This window comes from Phodopus roborovskii, unplaced genomic scaffold, assembly GCF_943737965.1.
Source record: "Phodopus roborovskii unplaced genomic scaffold, PHOROB, whole genome shotgun sequence".
NCBI classification, from domain to species: Eukaryota; Metazoa; Chordata; class Mammalia; order Rodentia; family Cricetidae; genus Phodopus; species Phodopus roborovskii.
This window is the reverse complement of record NW_026126567.1, coordinates 26,444,056-26,460,679: the sequence shown is the minus strand read 5'-3', so window position 1 is coordinate 26,460,679 and position 16,624 is coordinate 26,444,056. Positions and strand designations below refer to the sequence as shown.

The 16,624-nt window shown below is 34.7% G+C and overlaps 1 protein-coding gene across 1 annotated transcript in view; it reads left to right on the top strand.

Moving 5' to 3' along the window:
- Csmd3 (CUB and Sushi multiple domains 3) overlaps positions 1 to 16,624 on the top strand; it is a 1,059,412-nt gene that overhangs the window by 723,235 nt on the left and 319,553 nt on the right. The window contains exons 21-22 of the mRNA XM_051202442.1: positions 1,747 to 1,962; positions 4,054 to 4,242. Of these exons, the coding sequence (XP_051058399.1) occupies positions 1,747 to 1,962; positions 4,054 to 4,242 (405 nt within the window). The remainder of the gene's footprint in view (positions 1 to 1,746; positions 1,963 to 4,053; positions 4,243 to 16,624) is intronic.

Genomic DNA, 16,624 nt, shown 5'->3' with positions numbered 1-16,624 from the left:
CATCATATTGGTATAAAGAATGAAACAAAACCAAAAAGGAACAAAAACAAAAAAGCAAAAAATACTTGACAATGTCCTGTTGGGTCCTGGAATTGATCAAATAACAGGGAGCAGACCAGCACAGTCTATTACCTAGAAGCAACTTCTAAAAAACAAACAATAAAACAAAACCACCGCAGGGAACAAATATTTCTAACTAGTTAGGGCCACAGAGAGGTTTTCAGCTCTGTGACCCCTAGCAGGGGTTATAAGTGTCTTTTTACAGCCAAAGGTTATACAAGAGGCAGAGAGTGTATAATGGGATTTACTGCCTCTCCAGAGTGCAATCCTAGGGTTAGTATATACAACTCCTCTGGAGTTGTACTGCTGATATGGGATTTACAACCACTGATTACAGAGTATTAGTTCAAAATGTTTACATATCCTTGGGTCTATTCTAAATAGAATGAAGGGCACATAGCAGCTATTAGCCCAGTGCATATGGGCAATAGGCATATAATTTCTCATAGTCCAGTACTCTTCAGGACATATCAGCATCAATGTTTGGCAGAAGCCTTCATTTTTCCTAAAACTTGATACACATCATAGCACACGCTTAAAATCTAAACATATATATGCTCATTTTTTCTACTATTTTATTTCCATTGTCACATTGTTCTTGCCTTTCCTCAATAGCAGAAATAAAGGTAAGAGGTATAGGTAAAGATGCAGAGTCACCATTCAAATCTAAATCAGAGCAGCCATTTTTTAAGTCATCCTTTTAAAGAACATATGACCTCAGGACGCAGTCATTCTATTCTTACATAGTAATGCACAGAAACAAATATATGTGTCCATCAAAAGTAATATTTGCATGCATGTTCACGGTGGCACTACAAAGTTCATGATAAAAATGCAAAGTAGCTCAATAATGCCCATCAACATTTCAGCAGGTAAATGAACATCATCAATATAACAATCCACAGTTGTATGTAGTAATATAGATGAGCCACACATAGGAATGCTGTGTACTAGTCAGACCCCAAAGAATAGTAATCCCTAATTCAATTATAGAAACTATAAGAGCATATAAATAAAACTGAGAAGTAGAGTGGGAGGTTAGAAGTACAGGGATTGACCGTCTTTGATAAAATGAAGTGACTGTTTTTAGATAAGGAACACCAGTGACAGAAATGTACCCATTGGTGTGGATACTGTTTGTAAACAGGTGTTTAATTTATCTAAATCCAATAAGTTCCATAAATAATGACCACATTTCAGTATATTGTAAGTCTGGAAGGTATAAAAGCGAGTAAGGGGTTACTAGATTTTATTAACAAATAGTACCTCACTGGGACCACTTGATTTATTTTTTATGAGCTAGACTTAGACTAATTTGAAAGTTGTTCACTAGTTCCTTAAGCGCCATTATTCATGTTGTGGAGGAGGCTGGGTAGGAAATGGAGAAGACATGCACTAGGAAGCTGCCAAGGATATGTATTTTCCTTGAAACTGAAAAAAAAAAAAAAAAGTAACTGTTTTTCAGACATGTTTCCTTCGTTTCTAGGGTTTGACCCAGAATGTTGTTCATAAGTAAACTGAAGGATACACAGGAGATGATAATTATTCCATACTTTTGCAATATATGATAGCAGTAAGTTTTTAGAAACATCAAGCTTATGAAGCCTGTGGTTGATGGCAACTTCCTATGATTTACCGATATGCTTTGTCCAGTGCAAGCCTGGGTTTTCTATTTTGTATTTGCAGGTGTGCAGTTCAACTTCCACACTTTTCACTTAGAAGATCATCATGACTATTTACTCATCACAGAGAACGGTAGTTTTACCCAACCCCTGGCACGCCTCACTGGCTCCGACCTCCCTTCAACAATCAACGCTGGTCTCTATGGAAACTTCAGGGCTCAGTTGCGCTTCATTTCCGACTTTTCAATATCCTATGAAGGATTCAACATCACATTCTCTGGTGAGAAAACAAAGAATCAAGAACCACTTTTCTAAGCCTTAAGCAATGAAGCTCATGAAATTATTAGCATGACAAACAAAACTGGAAAATTTGCAGAAAAGATGAAAAACCTTTAAAGTAGAAAAATAGGAAAAATTACCTCAGCAAGTTTAGAATGCCTTGAGAGATGTCTTTAGCCACACATTGCAGGATTTTTAGGAAATGGAAAATAAATAAATAATAACTGAATAAATAAATTCTCTAAAAATTACTAAAGTTATAATCATTTAATTTTGTTCATCTTAAACTCTTGTGATGGTCTGATGTCAAAACAAGCTAAATTACCTAATGAATTTAAAGGGAGTATTCCTATACATAAATATTATTTGTACTATACATAAATTATATACAAATATTATATATACTATGCATAACAATACAATATTACTTTTGTTATTTCAATTAGAGTAAAAACAGTGGAATTTATATAGTTTTCTGTGTATTATAAATATATACTGACTGACCAAGTTAAGAAATAAATTTATTTTTCTTATTTTTGAATATAAAATCTGTAAGAATGTAAACATCAATAGGTTTTCATATATAACAGAATCATTTATAAATAAACAATGCTGTTGGTATAATTCATGGCCTAAAGTTTCATGTGGGGTTGTAAACTCTCTTGTTAAAAGAAAACAACATAATATGTACTTTCAATAGAAACAATTTATTTACAATTGTAGCAAAAATGTGTGGGAGGAAAAGGTATCTCTACCTGAATCTTCCATAGCAGTGTTACATTTACTGAAAGTATGATATTAAAAAAAAAAAAAAATAGAAAGCCTTAACTGTGTATCCAAGCCACAGTGCTGGGCAGTCAGCCCTCACCTGGGTGAGGTTTCTCTCCTGGTGCCAGGAATCCTATGTTTCTGGGCTCTGTTCAATTCCAACATGAATATTATACAGTGATCTTAATTCCAGAGCCCAGTTGTAGTATGACTTGAGTTCCAAGAAAAGTTACTATTGCATTCAGGAGCATAAAATGTCATCTTGCCACATGAAGTCATATTTTATAATTTTAATGTAGTAAATAGATATCTCTCTATATCTGAAGAAATTAATAAGTAAATTATATGCTGACATGAGAACAGTATTTTATATAATGCACATACAGTGATACAAATGTAATTCTGTTCTACAAGAAAGTTGTTACATGTGTTTATGAACACACAAGTCTCAATAATGTTCTTTAAATTATTACTAATTTGAAAGAAAATACTTTGCTACTAGAAAAATTACAGTAATCTATAATTAATAGTAAGTAAGTATAATCACTTTAAATCTAAATATTTAAAATACAAACAAAAAATTTCTGTTTGTTTATTTTTACTATAATTACTGGTAAGGAAATATCCAGAAATATCTTTAAGTAAGTTGTTTTTCTTATTAAGTCCACATATAAATTATAATGTTTAACCAACCCTTCTTTTACCTTGAAAATGTTTTAGGCATGTATTTTCATTCTTTGCCTGTGGAGGGCTCCTGTATAAATTCATCATGGAATCATTACCAGTGTGGGGGTACTTCATCCTCACATAAACTTTTCCATCTCAAGTTAGAATTCTCAGAATGTGTCTTAATTGAATGCCAGATACTGGAAGCAGAGGAATAGTCACCATTTAAATTAAAGCAGTTCAGTGAACTGTACTTTTTTTTTTCTTTTTCTTTTTCTTTTTTTTTTTTTTTTTTTTTTTTTTTTTTTTTTTTTTTGCTGATAATGATTTCATTACAAATGTTACTTTTGTTTGAAAATACACCTCTCTCCTGCTATTACTATAATTCAAAACTCTGTGAAGTGCAAAAGATTTCAAATGCTGAAAAGAACATCAAGAGATAGATGTTACATTTACAGCTCAGCACTCAGGTAACATTTTCTCATGCTCATTGAATTTCACACATGAAAGTATTCGTTTAGTTATTAGATAGAACAGAACAAAAGAAAATGATGGGCCCCATATTATATTACTGCTTTTATACATTATATAAGGAAGGCCCCATATATAAGAAAATATCTTTAAATGATCACTTTCTCTGCTTATTTGTCCCTTACAGAGTATAACCTTGAGCCTTGTGAAGACCCTGGAATCCCTCAATATGGTAGCCGAGTTGGGTTCAGCTTTGGGGTGGGTGATACCCTGGCCTTCTCGTGCTCACTGGGTTACCGACTGGAAGGTTCTTCAGAGATCATCTGTCTTGGCGGTGGCCGGCGAGTGTGGAGTGCACCTCTGCCAAGGTGTGTGGGTACGTGGTCAGCTGCTTTCATTTGCTTGTATGTGTAGTCACTGTCCATGAAGTTGCATGATTACACACTCTTTTTGTTTTTGTTTTTGTTTTTAATAATGTGTTGAATTTCCTCATTTATTTCACATTAGTTAATTTCTACTTTTTTTTTTCAACGTGGCGAGTTGGTGCACCCCAAATTCTGCTGCTAAAATCAAACAACTCTGCTTCTAAACTTGTTTTCAGATAGCAACATTGAAGAGCAAATGAAACCGATATGTAGTTATGAGATAAATACATCAATGATATGTAGACAGGTAAACAGAATGATAAAAGTCACAAAACACGAAATAATACACGGATTCATTTCTTGAGAGTAAAAATTAACATCTAGATTTCTTAATGAGCCGTTTCATGCAGTGTTTATTCTGAGTCTCCATGTGTTTGATCTGCAGGGCTTATCTCTTTTTATTGTGTTAATTAACTCACAACAAAAAGATGGGAGCTATCAATTTGAGGATGAGAAAAATGTTTAGAAAAGTATATCGTACCATTATCAAATGGTCCAGCACTCAGAAACCACAGTTGAACTATTTTCATAGAAGCACTCAACACATTGAATTCTCCTATTAGTTTGATGGTGTTTTCTGACTGACTCTTGAACACTATTTTAGAATTCAGAGGAAAAAAAAAAATACAGGAAAAGACTGTCAAGTAGAGAACAGATAAGAGTTTTTAAGCTACCTATCGATGGATTAAGACATTTATTCATGTTGTGAAATAATGATTAGCCACAATTTAAATATAAAAGTCTTAGAGCTAACAAAATTTTGAAATGGATATGTGGATTAAACAAGGTGCAAAAATAAGTAGAATTTTTATCCTTATATAAGTTATTTCCCCATTTAAAATAAAACTCCACAGAAGAATAATCTCCGTACACTGATTTTCAATAATTACCATTGTTTATTTTCATGAAAGAAAAAGATATATATATGGATATATTTATAAAGAAACACTTATAATTAGGCATAATTCAACATTACAGGACTTTAGTGTGGTGAGGTTATGCTAGACTCCTTCATAATTCAGAATCTCATTTAATCCTCACAATGCCCATTATTATGATTTTCCTATTTTTCTTCCACATAGAACTTGAACTTATATGTTAAATAAGTGGTAGGATTGAGTGTGATTTGTACAAAAGTAAGTCACCCTTTGCAGCTTCTGGGAAGTCACCCCAGAGAAGGACTGAAAGTTACAAGTTAATGTTTTTCTCTTAAAGTGACAAATACTCAACTTTTACTGATTCAAAAAAAAAAATTTACACGTACACTTTAAAGGTTTAATGCACATTTAAAATTGACTTTAATAAATTGATACCTGAAAACCTGATATTGCAATAAAACCAAGAAATTTAAAGGTTATATTATTAAACTATTTCTCAGACTAGGTTTAGTTTATTTATATCATTATCTTTAATTGAAAGTATGAAAAAGTCACTTAGATAAATTTAGAAAGCTAATTTTGACATGACTGTTTAATCCATTTTCAAATTAAAAATAAAAAAAATGCTGTTCCAACTTTTATACTAATTGAAATTTACAATTGATTCTATTGACCTTAATATTTCATGTATGTATTTAAGTTGCAAAATTGAGTGACTATAAGCTATGGAATATTCTTTAAATAACACTATAATTTCTTTAAACTTTCTCCACTAATTCGTTTATGTTAGGAGAAAGAGAAGGGGAGGAGAGGGGAAAATGTGGGACCAAGAACATTGAGTCAGGGGACAAATAGATGAGAGAAAATAATAATTCAATAATAGAGGGGTGATAGAGGAAGCCATTATAGGTTTGAAGAGAAAAATGACTCTAGAGAAATGTCCAGAGACCTACAAGGTTACCCCAACTAACAATCTGAGCAACAGTGGCAAGGCTACCTTAAATGTCCTTCCCTGATAATGAGATTGATAACTACCTTATATGCCATCATAGAGGCCTCATCTAGTAGCTGATGGAAACAGAAGCAGACACCCACAGCTAAACACTGAGCCAAACTCCTGGAATCCACTTGCAGAGAGGGGGGAGTGATATGAAAATGGGGTCAAGACCAGGCTACATAAAACCACAGAGACAACTGACCTGAACAAGGGGATGGTCATGCCCCCCCCCCAGACTGATACCTGGGAAACCAGCCTTGGACTGACTCAGACCCCTGAATGTGGGTCTCAGTTAGAAGGCCTGGGCAGTCTAAGAGACCTCTGACAGTGGAATCAGGATGTATCCCTGGTGTACGAAAGGACTTTGGTATCACATTCCCCATGGAGGGATGCTCCCTTAGCCTAGAGACAGGAGGGAGGTCCTAGACCCTACTCTAAATGACTTGACAGATTTTGATGATTCCTCCTGGAAGGCATCACCCTCCCTGTGGAGTGGGCATGGGGATGGGATGGGAGGGGGAGTCAGAGGGTATGGGAAGGAGGGGAACTGGGATTGATATGTAAAATAAGAATTACATATATACATATATGCGCGTGCGCGCGTGCACGTGTGTGTGTGTGTGTGTGTGTGTGTGTGTGTGTGTGTATTCTTCAGTCATCAGCATTGTAAACCTCAGAGAAAGCTCATGCTGCACAAGGTAGCATAATATGAAAAATAAAAACCCAGAGATTGATATCATGGTTTAAGCTTCAAACGCTGAAGATCAATCAGAAAAGCAAAGCAGCTGGACAGAAACTCAGTCTAGAAATGGTTCCCATACCTTTGGCAAGAATTCCCATGTAAAACCTGACAAAAGCTTATAAAGGGTTCTGAATGTCCCAAAACAGAGCTGTGCCAGGCTTCCTAGTTTCACAATTTTATGCAGGCCAGGGGACAGAGATGCTTTGGTGGTCGGGATTGAACTCATCATGGTGAATTTTCACTGCTGTACACAGAGGCTGCATTTCCAAGCTGCACAATATGCTGCATGATAGATTTAGCGTTTACTCATACAGACAAAAAAGATTTATGAGCAGTGTGCTGTAAGCTGCTTGATGGCAGCATAGACCAGAGTGGATTTAACAGACTCTTATGGGCACTTTGGTTACCAGTCATCACATGGTGAATAGACATACATGAAGGCAAAATACCCACACACAGAATATAATATGAAGCACAACAAAATAAAATAATAAAAGTATTTTCTTATTTTATAAATAAGAGTGGATTCCTAAATTTAGTTATGTATTAGATACATATAGTTCCTTTCTAAAATTCATATGACAGAACTCTGTCATTTCCATGGCCCCCTTTCTTTTTATTTAACAGTTTTATACAGTGTGAATTCTGATTATATTCTTTCTTTCCCCAAAATCATCATTTCAGAGCCTCCCTACCTCCCTACCCACTAAACTCCATAGTCTTTCACCTTTCCTTTTCTATCTTTCCCTCTCTAAGAAAAACAAAACAGAAAAAAAAAAACTAAATAAGAAAAGAACTACCAAATAATACCAAACCAAAGCAATTAGAACCTAGAATGTCTTCTTTCTTGGCCAATTACCCCCATCAGGGAGCCTGAGCTGAAATGAGGAAGATAGATATACCCAGTGGATTGACAAACTTCGTTGGAGAAAAATTATTTTCCCTCTCCCAACAGTTATAGGTTTTTGGTTAGGCAATGTGCTTTGTGTACACTGCCTACCTCCATGCTATGATTGCATCTGGTTTGAACTTGTGCCATCCTTTGAAAGCAGCAAAATGTGTTTGTCTTTACTCAGTATCCAAATGTACCAGAATTCAAGACAGGCCATGCTGCAATTAAACAAGCAGCTAATGACAGAGCATGTTTTGTAATGTAGATTAGCAAGTTCAATATGAGCAATGATTTGTCTCTCGGCAAGAGTCAACCCATTTTAAGAAGCCCATACAATTAGAAGCCATTTTAAAGACATTAATTCACTCATGCTCATAATCCCCATTTAACACATCTACTTCTGTTTCTAATTTCATGTGTCATTGATTTTTTTTCCTGACCTTGGACAAGTAACATCTTCCTTAATCATGAGTCAAATGAGAAAAATGATCACTACATTAAACTGACATATTTTTTCACTTTTCTGACTTTTTAGATGACATATAATGGGTGCTACTGGTTTTTTAGTTTAAAAACAAATGTTAATAACAGAAGAAGTCCTTTGAACAGCATGTAGAGGTACACAGTGGTGTCACTCTTAAGTCTCTGTGAACCCAAATTTCTTCTAAAATGAATAAAATAAAGGAAAGACAGAAAGTAGAAAAATTCTGTCATTAAGCAAATTATGTCTATTCTATCTCAAAAATAATAAAGGTATGAGAACCACACTCTTATATGTTAAACAAGACTCATCTATGAATTCAACCATCAGTGCAGCCATATACCTATGTAGAAAGCAAATTTAAGCATACTTAAATTATTTTTTGCTCTATTATTAATTAGCTGAATGAATTTAGAAAAATGCTTTAATTTTCTGAGTCCTCTGAAAAGGATTTTGGCACCATGCACTTGACAAAAAAACAAATGGATCCAAAGTAAAACAGTAACTGTGCTAAATGGGTACAAACAATTGAGGGGAAAGAATGAAGTGGACAAACATAGTATTTATTAAAAGCATAACTTAATGTATTGTGGTTAACAATGGGGTACATTATAGAATGTGTAGATATATAGAATGATAGAGAAAAGCAGCATGACTGTATGCTGGAAGACTCATGGTTTAAAATCTCCACTCTACCTAAATTCCTTTTCCAGTCCCTTTAGATTACACTGCCATGATGTATTAGAGAATGAAGAATTTCTTAACTTTGTCTTGCTGTTTTGGAATAGCATCTCACTGTATAACCCAGTCTAGATTCAAAAATCTGATTCTGCTTCTGCCTCAGACTCCTGAGTGCTAAGGTCATAGGCAAGAATATGCCACCATACTCTTGCCATCTGATTCAAAGTAGTTAAATTTACCTCCATCTGTCTCTGTCTCTCCTCTTTACTCATTAAAATGAGGAGACACACTCCTGGACAAACTTAGCCTCACTACCTGCACTTTGATTCACAGCCTTCAAATTATACTATTTCCAAGCCTTTCATTCTTGTTCTTGGGGCTTGACTTCCTCCCCTCCACATACAATCCAGCTTCTTCTGCCCCTCATAGCCAGAACTCCTGCTGACCCTCTCACTGATCGGTGATGCAGAGAAAGGTGACCACAATAATTAGGCCAAAGCTTCTAGCTGCCTGAGCATCTGTTTGAGTATATATATATATTGTTTATTGTACTCGTGCTAAAAATAAGTAGATAGATGATAGACAGACAGAGATACAGACAGACAGATAACTACTCTAATGCTGGATGAATTGATTTCATGTTGTAAAATCTATAAAAATCTATAGTATTAATTTTTACTTGTTTACTGTCTTAATATTTAAAGAGTTCCTTATTCACAGCATGATGAACAAATGAAAGAAATCATGAATATTTTGTAACAACTGAGAAAATGCATGGTCAAAAAGGTTATCAATAATGAGCAAAATTCCATAACAACAGCCTAAGTTTATGCTTCTTAAATTGCCAGGGCATTTCTATATTCCTTTTGATTAATGTACCGTTCTAAAATCTGAAGAGTACTGTATTCTCTTATGACTTACATTCATCTTTATTTAAAAGTATAACCAATAGGAGCCATAGAAAATGCTATAGACCATTAGCGAGCAAATACTGTCTATAAGCTAGAAGGTACAAAATACACAAAGCTTCACAGCCATGTGGCTTCAGGGGCAATTGTTGAACTCTGATATTAGATTGAAATATAGAAAATTGACAATATATAAATGAAAGGATGTAGTGGTACTCTAAAAATTTCCTTACCAAACCAAGAAACAGACTGGATGTGACTATGAGACCAATTTGCTAACACCTGTACCAGACTTTAAAAACTAAGTCAATATAAAACCCTGTTATCTGAACTAAAAGATAATGGGATACTTTCATTCTCCCTTATAGCATGGATTTTTTTTTTAACTGAACTAGCATTATAGTTATCAAGAACCTAGGTATATCACAATTTTGAAGATTATTTGCCTCTTGCCTAGAGAGATGGCTCAGCCATTGAAGGCTAGGCTCACACCGAAATCCGTTGCCTCTTTTTTTTCTGTTTCTCTCTTCTTTCTTTTACATGTGTACGTGTGAGAGAGAGACAGAGACATAGACAGAGAGGGAGACAGAGACAAAGAGACAGAGGGAGTATGAAGAACAGATAACCTGATTCTCAAACATTACTAAATCTCTCTATATATAGCCAGACCTTTCTTAAGAGAAATCTGCACGCCCAGCTTTACACTGGTCCTCTCCATATGTGCACCCTCCCACAGACACACTGATTTCACCATGCCAGCAGAGAACATGTTATCTCTTTAGCCAAATCAACTCTTCCTGCTGCACTCTTTACCGCAATTACAGCATCATTCTCATTCAATCAGCAAAGCTAGGAATTATGTCATCTTTCTCCCTTACCTCCTTTTATATCTCTCTTTAGTATGAATTATGTGGGAACCTTACCATACAAAACTACTGTACAAATTTATCATTTTCAGTCTCATCAACATTATCTATTCCAATTATTTTCAGTCCTCACGAAAACTGTCACACAGCATGACACACTCTATGCTAGGCATTGTACAAAACTACATGCATATATGTATGCATGTATGTATTATATACTATTATTCAGTCCTTTATGTAATCATGTTCCATATAATATATGATGCTATCTTCTTATAAAGTAACATAACTAAATTAATTATAAAACTTGTTGAATGCTAGAAATCTCATTTGGTGATATTGTCTCACATTTTATTTTTACTAATAAATAACAAAAAACATAAACTGAGAAGGTTAATACAACACAGTTTATTACCTGGTGGTATTTGTGGGTTTTAGGCCTGGCTTGTTTGTTTGTTTGTTTTTGTTTTGTTTTTTTTTTTTTGTTTGGTTGGTTGTATTTTATTCATTTAGTGTAAAGTGAACTCAAAGTTTTTAGGGACTCTGAAACCTTGCCCTTGGCAGAGCACCCCCATCAAACTCAGACATTTGTTTGGAAATAATCAGGTCTGAGTAGTTGTAGGAACTAAGAGCCTCAGTTCTTTACTGAAGTCCATGTACATGTTCTTACCTTTTGGACTTACTAGTAAAGGTGTTTACCTCATTAGTCCAGCAGGGAGATTCTCTCGAAATGAGTCTTCTAGGTGAAGTTCTATAGTAGGCAACCCCATGATCACGGAAAGTACAAAGGAGAAACTCCTGAGACCATCTGCTTTCAAAATGGTGGGGGGGTTGTACTAACATGAATATCAAGAACTGAATATGATGAACATTCATCTTACATCTTGTTCAACCTGTCAGTCATCCTTAGAAAGCCTGAAAGATTTCTCTACTCCCTGATTAAATACAACGTGACTTAGTATTGCCTACTAGATAAATTGACACTCTCAGGGCCCTTCTTAGTTGACATCAGTGTTTTCTATTACCATTGTTTTCTATTAGTTTTTATGCATACTGGAACAGAACCTTATGGGGTACCATGCCATTCCCAAACTTACCACCCACTCTCTCTAGATCACAGGTTAAAACTCTTTAGAGTCTGGTCTACTCAATAGCTCAGCTATCATGGTATCATAAGCAAATAAACAATCAAATTATTTATCCTGAATGGTATCTTCTTAAAATCACAATTAATGAAGACTGACGGGATTTTTCACTTGTTGGAACATTCTGAATTATAGTCAGTTACTTTATAAATGCCTTCGTGTAATATAGTTCACAATGAAAGTATTGTTTGTCATTACTTACCTTATTTTAATAGCACAAACGGGACTGTAGTCTTCCTTATTGCTCCTTTTTTCCAAAAGCAGATTATTGGAAAGAGATATAAACATCCTATTATACAAATTTTATGATGTCACACTCCTTCCTTAAATTTTCCTTTAGTCCATATCCCACAGGAGGACTTCTGAAAGTTCCTCTCATCCTCCACTCTCAGCTTCTATTTCAGGCCTACTCTCTCTAAACTCATCTTTGCCCAAGCTGATAAGCTCTATTCAACCTCCCAAGAGTGCAGTTAGATGTCCATGCAGTTCTCAAGAGCATTACTGAATTTTCCTTTATTGTAGATCTCATCATTTTCTATTGAATTGTTCTTTATCTACGCAGTGTTTAGCATATAGAAAGCTTTCAGTAAATGTGTTGAGTTGATAAAGAAATCTGAATCTATAATACAGATGAACTCTCTTTTCTTTCATGGTTGCAGCTTATTAATTTTCATTGAACATTCACACACACACACACACACACACACACACACACACACACACAGAGCTGTATACCAGAGGGAAGTAGAATCACTGTGGCCTAATAGAAATTCAGGCTTATAAACTCCTTGAGACCCTGAGATTTCTTATTTTTCCCTATCTTAAAATGCATTTCTGATTGATTATTAACCCACAACCCAATTCTGATAATAAGCCAAATGAGGAACAAGCAATGAAAACAACTGAAAAATAGCTATGAATATACTATAATAATAGTAATAATAATAATGAGAACAAAGAAAATGTATAAAATTGGAATATGATAAATAAATGAATCTTATATCTAGATGTGGAAGAAATATGAGTAAAAGTCGATCATAAGCAATGATAAATTTTATTAATGAATTAAAAGGAATTTTACCCAAGGAAAACTTAAGAGCCAGAAAAGCAGGAAGAAGTAAGAGACAGTTCTGGTTGGTGGAATTTCACTGAGGTAATACACTTAAACACTTCTTATTCCTTTGGAATTCCTACACAGGTAAATTTGTAGTAAACTATTTAAATCCTGACCAGTGCATTTAGAGATAATCCTCTGAAGCCAGTTATTTTAACAGATGTGCTATGTAAATAGAGCTTGTTTTTCTTGGTAGCTGTTTCTGGAACATCCAGGCCATGTGGTAGTTCCCTTTCTGTTTCCTGTGTGTCACTATGGACCCTGACATTATCACAGATGCTTATCCTGAATATAATGGTCTGTGTGGTTACTTAATATATGATCTTCATGAACCGAGTTAATTAGAGTGGCTTCTGTGTGATAACTCATAGGATAGTGTTCACTGAAGTGCTCATTTGTGTTCTGAGAGCCCCAGATTTGTACAGACATTTTTTGTTTGTTTAAAATTGATGAAAGCTTAAAATAGCAGACTCAAAATAAATCTCGCATTCTACAGATGTCCTTAGGCTCTAATTATACATCTTGTTGCAAGTATGGTAAAATATTGTCAGTAAATTGGAAGGTAAGACAAAGATGGGTTAGATTTGGGTGATATATGCAAGGAACTGGCCTTTTTAGTGAAGTCTAGGTTACCAAAACTAGGTGAGAACTGTCTTCAGACTAGCTGTCCAGAAACAACTTCAATGGTGGGAATGTTACACCCCAAACAATCATAAAGTGCTAGTTGTACTTACTACCCTTTACATAAACTCTGGACCTCACTCTATTGTACAAACATGGCAAAGTTAAAAAAAAATCTATATATTTTTTTTCTTCCGGTATGTGTCAAAGAAACAAAAATAAAATGGAAAAGACAAAAAAATCTCGAATCATTAGACAAACCAGTGTTGTAATATTACCCTACATGGTGTGTTGGCCATCTCACTTGTCATCACACAATTCACCTATAGGTTTCAGCTTTAATACTTTCACTTTATTGGGAGGTTGATTCATAGTCTCTACTATCAGTACCAAATAAATTGTAACCTATATAATAAAAAAGCTAATATTTGTATTTGTTTCAAAAGTATACTGATGATTTAATAGTTCTTCCCTAGGACAATATGATAACATTAGTTTAATTCAAATTAGTTCTGATTGAGAGCAAAACTTGGTCATATATAAATACAAGCTATAAAAATAAAAGGGCTGGAGGTTGTTCTTAGTGATTAAGAGAACATAATACGCATAAAATAGATGAGTTTAGTTTCCAGAACTCATGTCAGGTGGCTCAAAGACAGCTGTATCTTTAGCTTCAAGGGTTTGGTTACCTATTTTGGACATTGCAGGCACCTGTACTCATATATACCCATTTACACAAACCTACACATAAATAGAAGTATTAATTAGGACAGTTATTGCTCATTTATTTTGAAGCTGCCTATTGCATATTCCACAGACATCACAGACTCAGGAAAGACTGTCAGTTGGCAGTGTAGACAACTGGGGGAGATAATTAAAATGTTACTGTTACTTGTAGCTGAATAAGATTTTGAAGCCATGCCTCTGGAGAGAGTAGGATTTAATTGAAGATGCAATAGCCTGACATCACCTAAAATCCTTTCAAAATTAGAAAGAAAGTTCATTGTTACCTTAGGTGGATATATTTTAAAATTACTTCTAATTCCAGGTGTTTATAAACTACATATGTCTATTCAGTTTGTTTATACATGAATTATCAGGGAACCTTTCTCTCTCAACCATTTCAAAAATAAAATGACAGACAACATGCAGGTCATTAATGTGGAGGCTGACACCTATGAACGCTTGGTGTATCATCTGATAATGTACAAGATAAGAGATTTTCAAATGAACTTAGAGTTTTAAAACATGGAGATGAACATTAATACAAACGAGTTATCAGTATCAAGGCACTGGTCTTTGGAGACAACCAGCTCACAGCCTGGGTAATGTTAGGGGTAGGATTAAGTGGATGACTAGACGAACATAGTATGACTATTGTGCCTAGTAAATGTGGCGAGTCCATAATCAACAGTATATAAACCTATGACACTCCCTTCTTCTTCCGTATATCTGATTTTTAACTATTTTCCTTTTCTTTAGCTCAAATTTATTCTTTCCAAATCCAGTTGCAATGCAGGATAAAGCAGTGGGAGTCATTGTTCTCTGTGACTTACATAGACCACTGCTGTGAAAAAAATCACATAATGACAAAGATGAACATTATAAATTAAAACTTATATCCAAGAGGGACATGTGAGTTCAGGAGTAAGATAGAATGCATATTTAAATGAGTAATAAGCACCATAATCATAAAAATTCCCAAAGCAAATCACTGTTAAACACAGAAAATAACAGACCATAATTCACACATTGAGCTACAAGCAGGTGTTTAAAATGGAGATCATTCACCCCAACATAACTTAAGCTTCTGAGAGCAAGCTGACCTTTTACATCTTTGCTTTTATTCGTGTGCTGTCTTTGAATCAAAGCTCCACGATCAATATTCAAACATATGAGTAACATTTATTTTTCTTCATATGCGTTGATGAGTCTAAAAATAGTGTGTTGATAGTTGAACATTGATAGTTTTATATCCTATGTATTTTTACTAAGCCATTCCAACTTTGTGGCATTTGAAGATTTGTTTTGTTTGGTGCAGAGTTCTTCAAGTTTTAAATATTATCATCTTTCTATCATATCATAACAAATATAATTTTCAATATTTTTAATCATTTCTAAACTAAATGCCGATTTTTTTCCTTTGAAATTCTGAAAAACATGTAAGTTTCTCCTTTTCCATTAATACAAACAACTTCCCACTTGATTAAGTTCTTGTTTTTCAGAAGAATAAGAAGCAAAGGATAATTGTATCCCTAGTTAAAATATATTTAAAAGCTTAGTGAGATTTAATCATTAATTTGAAATAAAACTTCTTTACATAATGCATATAATGTGAGTAAAAGTTTACTTAAATCTCACCCACATGTAGGAGTAAACTCATAGTGAGCAAATAAGTATATGAAAATTTAAATGAACAGGATCTAGGAAGTTAGCTTAGTAGGTAGCATGTGGCGATAGCTTGTTTGTACAAATAAAGCTTGTCTGAAGATCAGATGGTGGAGCTTGCCACTGGCAAACCATAAGTGGTCTGGAGGTCTGTACAGACAGACAGGAAGTGGGATGACTGAGAGGAGAGAGGATATAGGCAGGAGGAAAGAGGAATGAAACTTTCTCTCTTTTTCCCCTGTGAAGCTAATGAGGTCAAGGTGGCTTTGGCTTGCTCATTGTTCTCTCTGATCTATCACACTTTCTTCCCAGCCATCTCACTTCCTACCTGTCTGTACAAACTTCCAGACCTCTATGGTTAGCTATTGCCAAGCTCCACTCTCTGATCTTCAGACCGACTGTATTTGTACAAGAAACGATATTACCATAGTACCCTGTATGCTGACAGGCATAAGGACCTAAGTATCACCAGCACTTTAGAGGACAGAGGCATGCATTTCCCTTGAGTTTGCTATCTAAGCATTCTAGCTGCATTGGGAGTTCCAGATTTAATAAGAGATTTCACCTCAAAAAAATAGAGTATTACTCTCGAAATTTTCTTCACTCCCCTTAAACCTGAA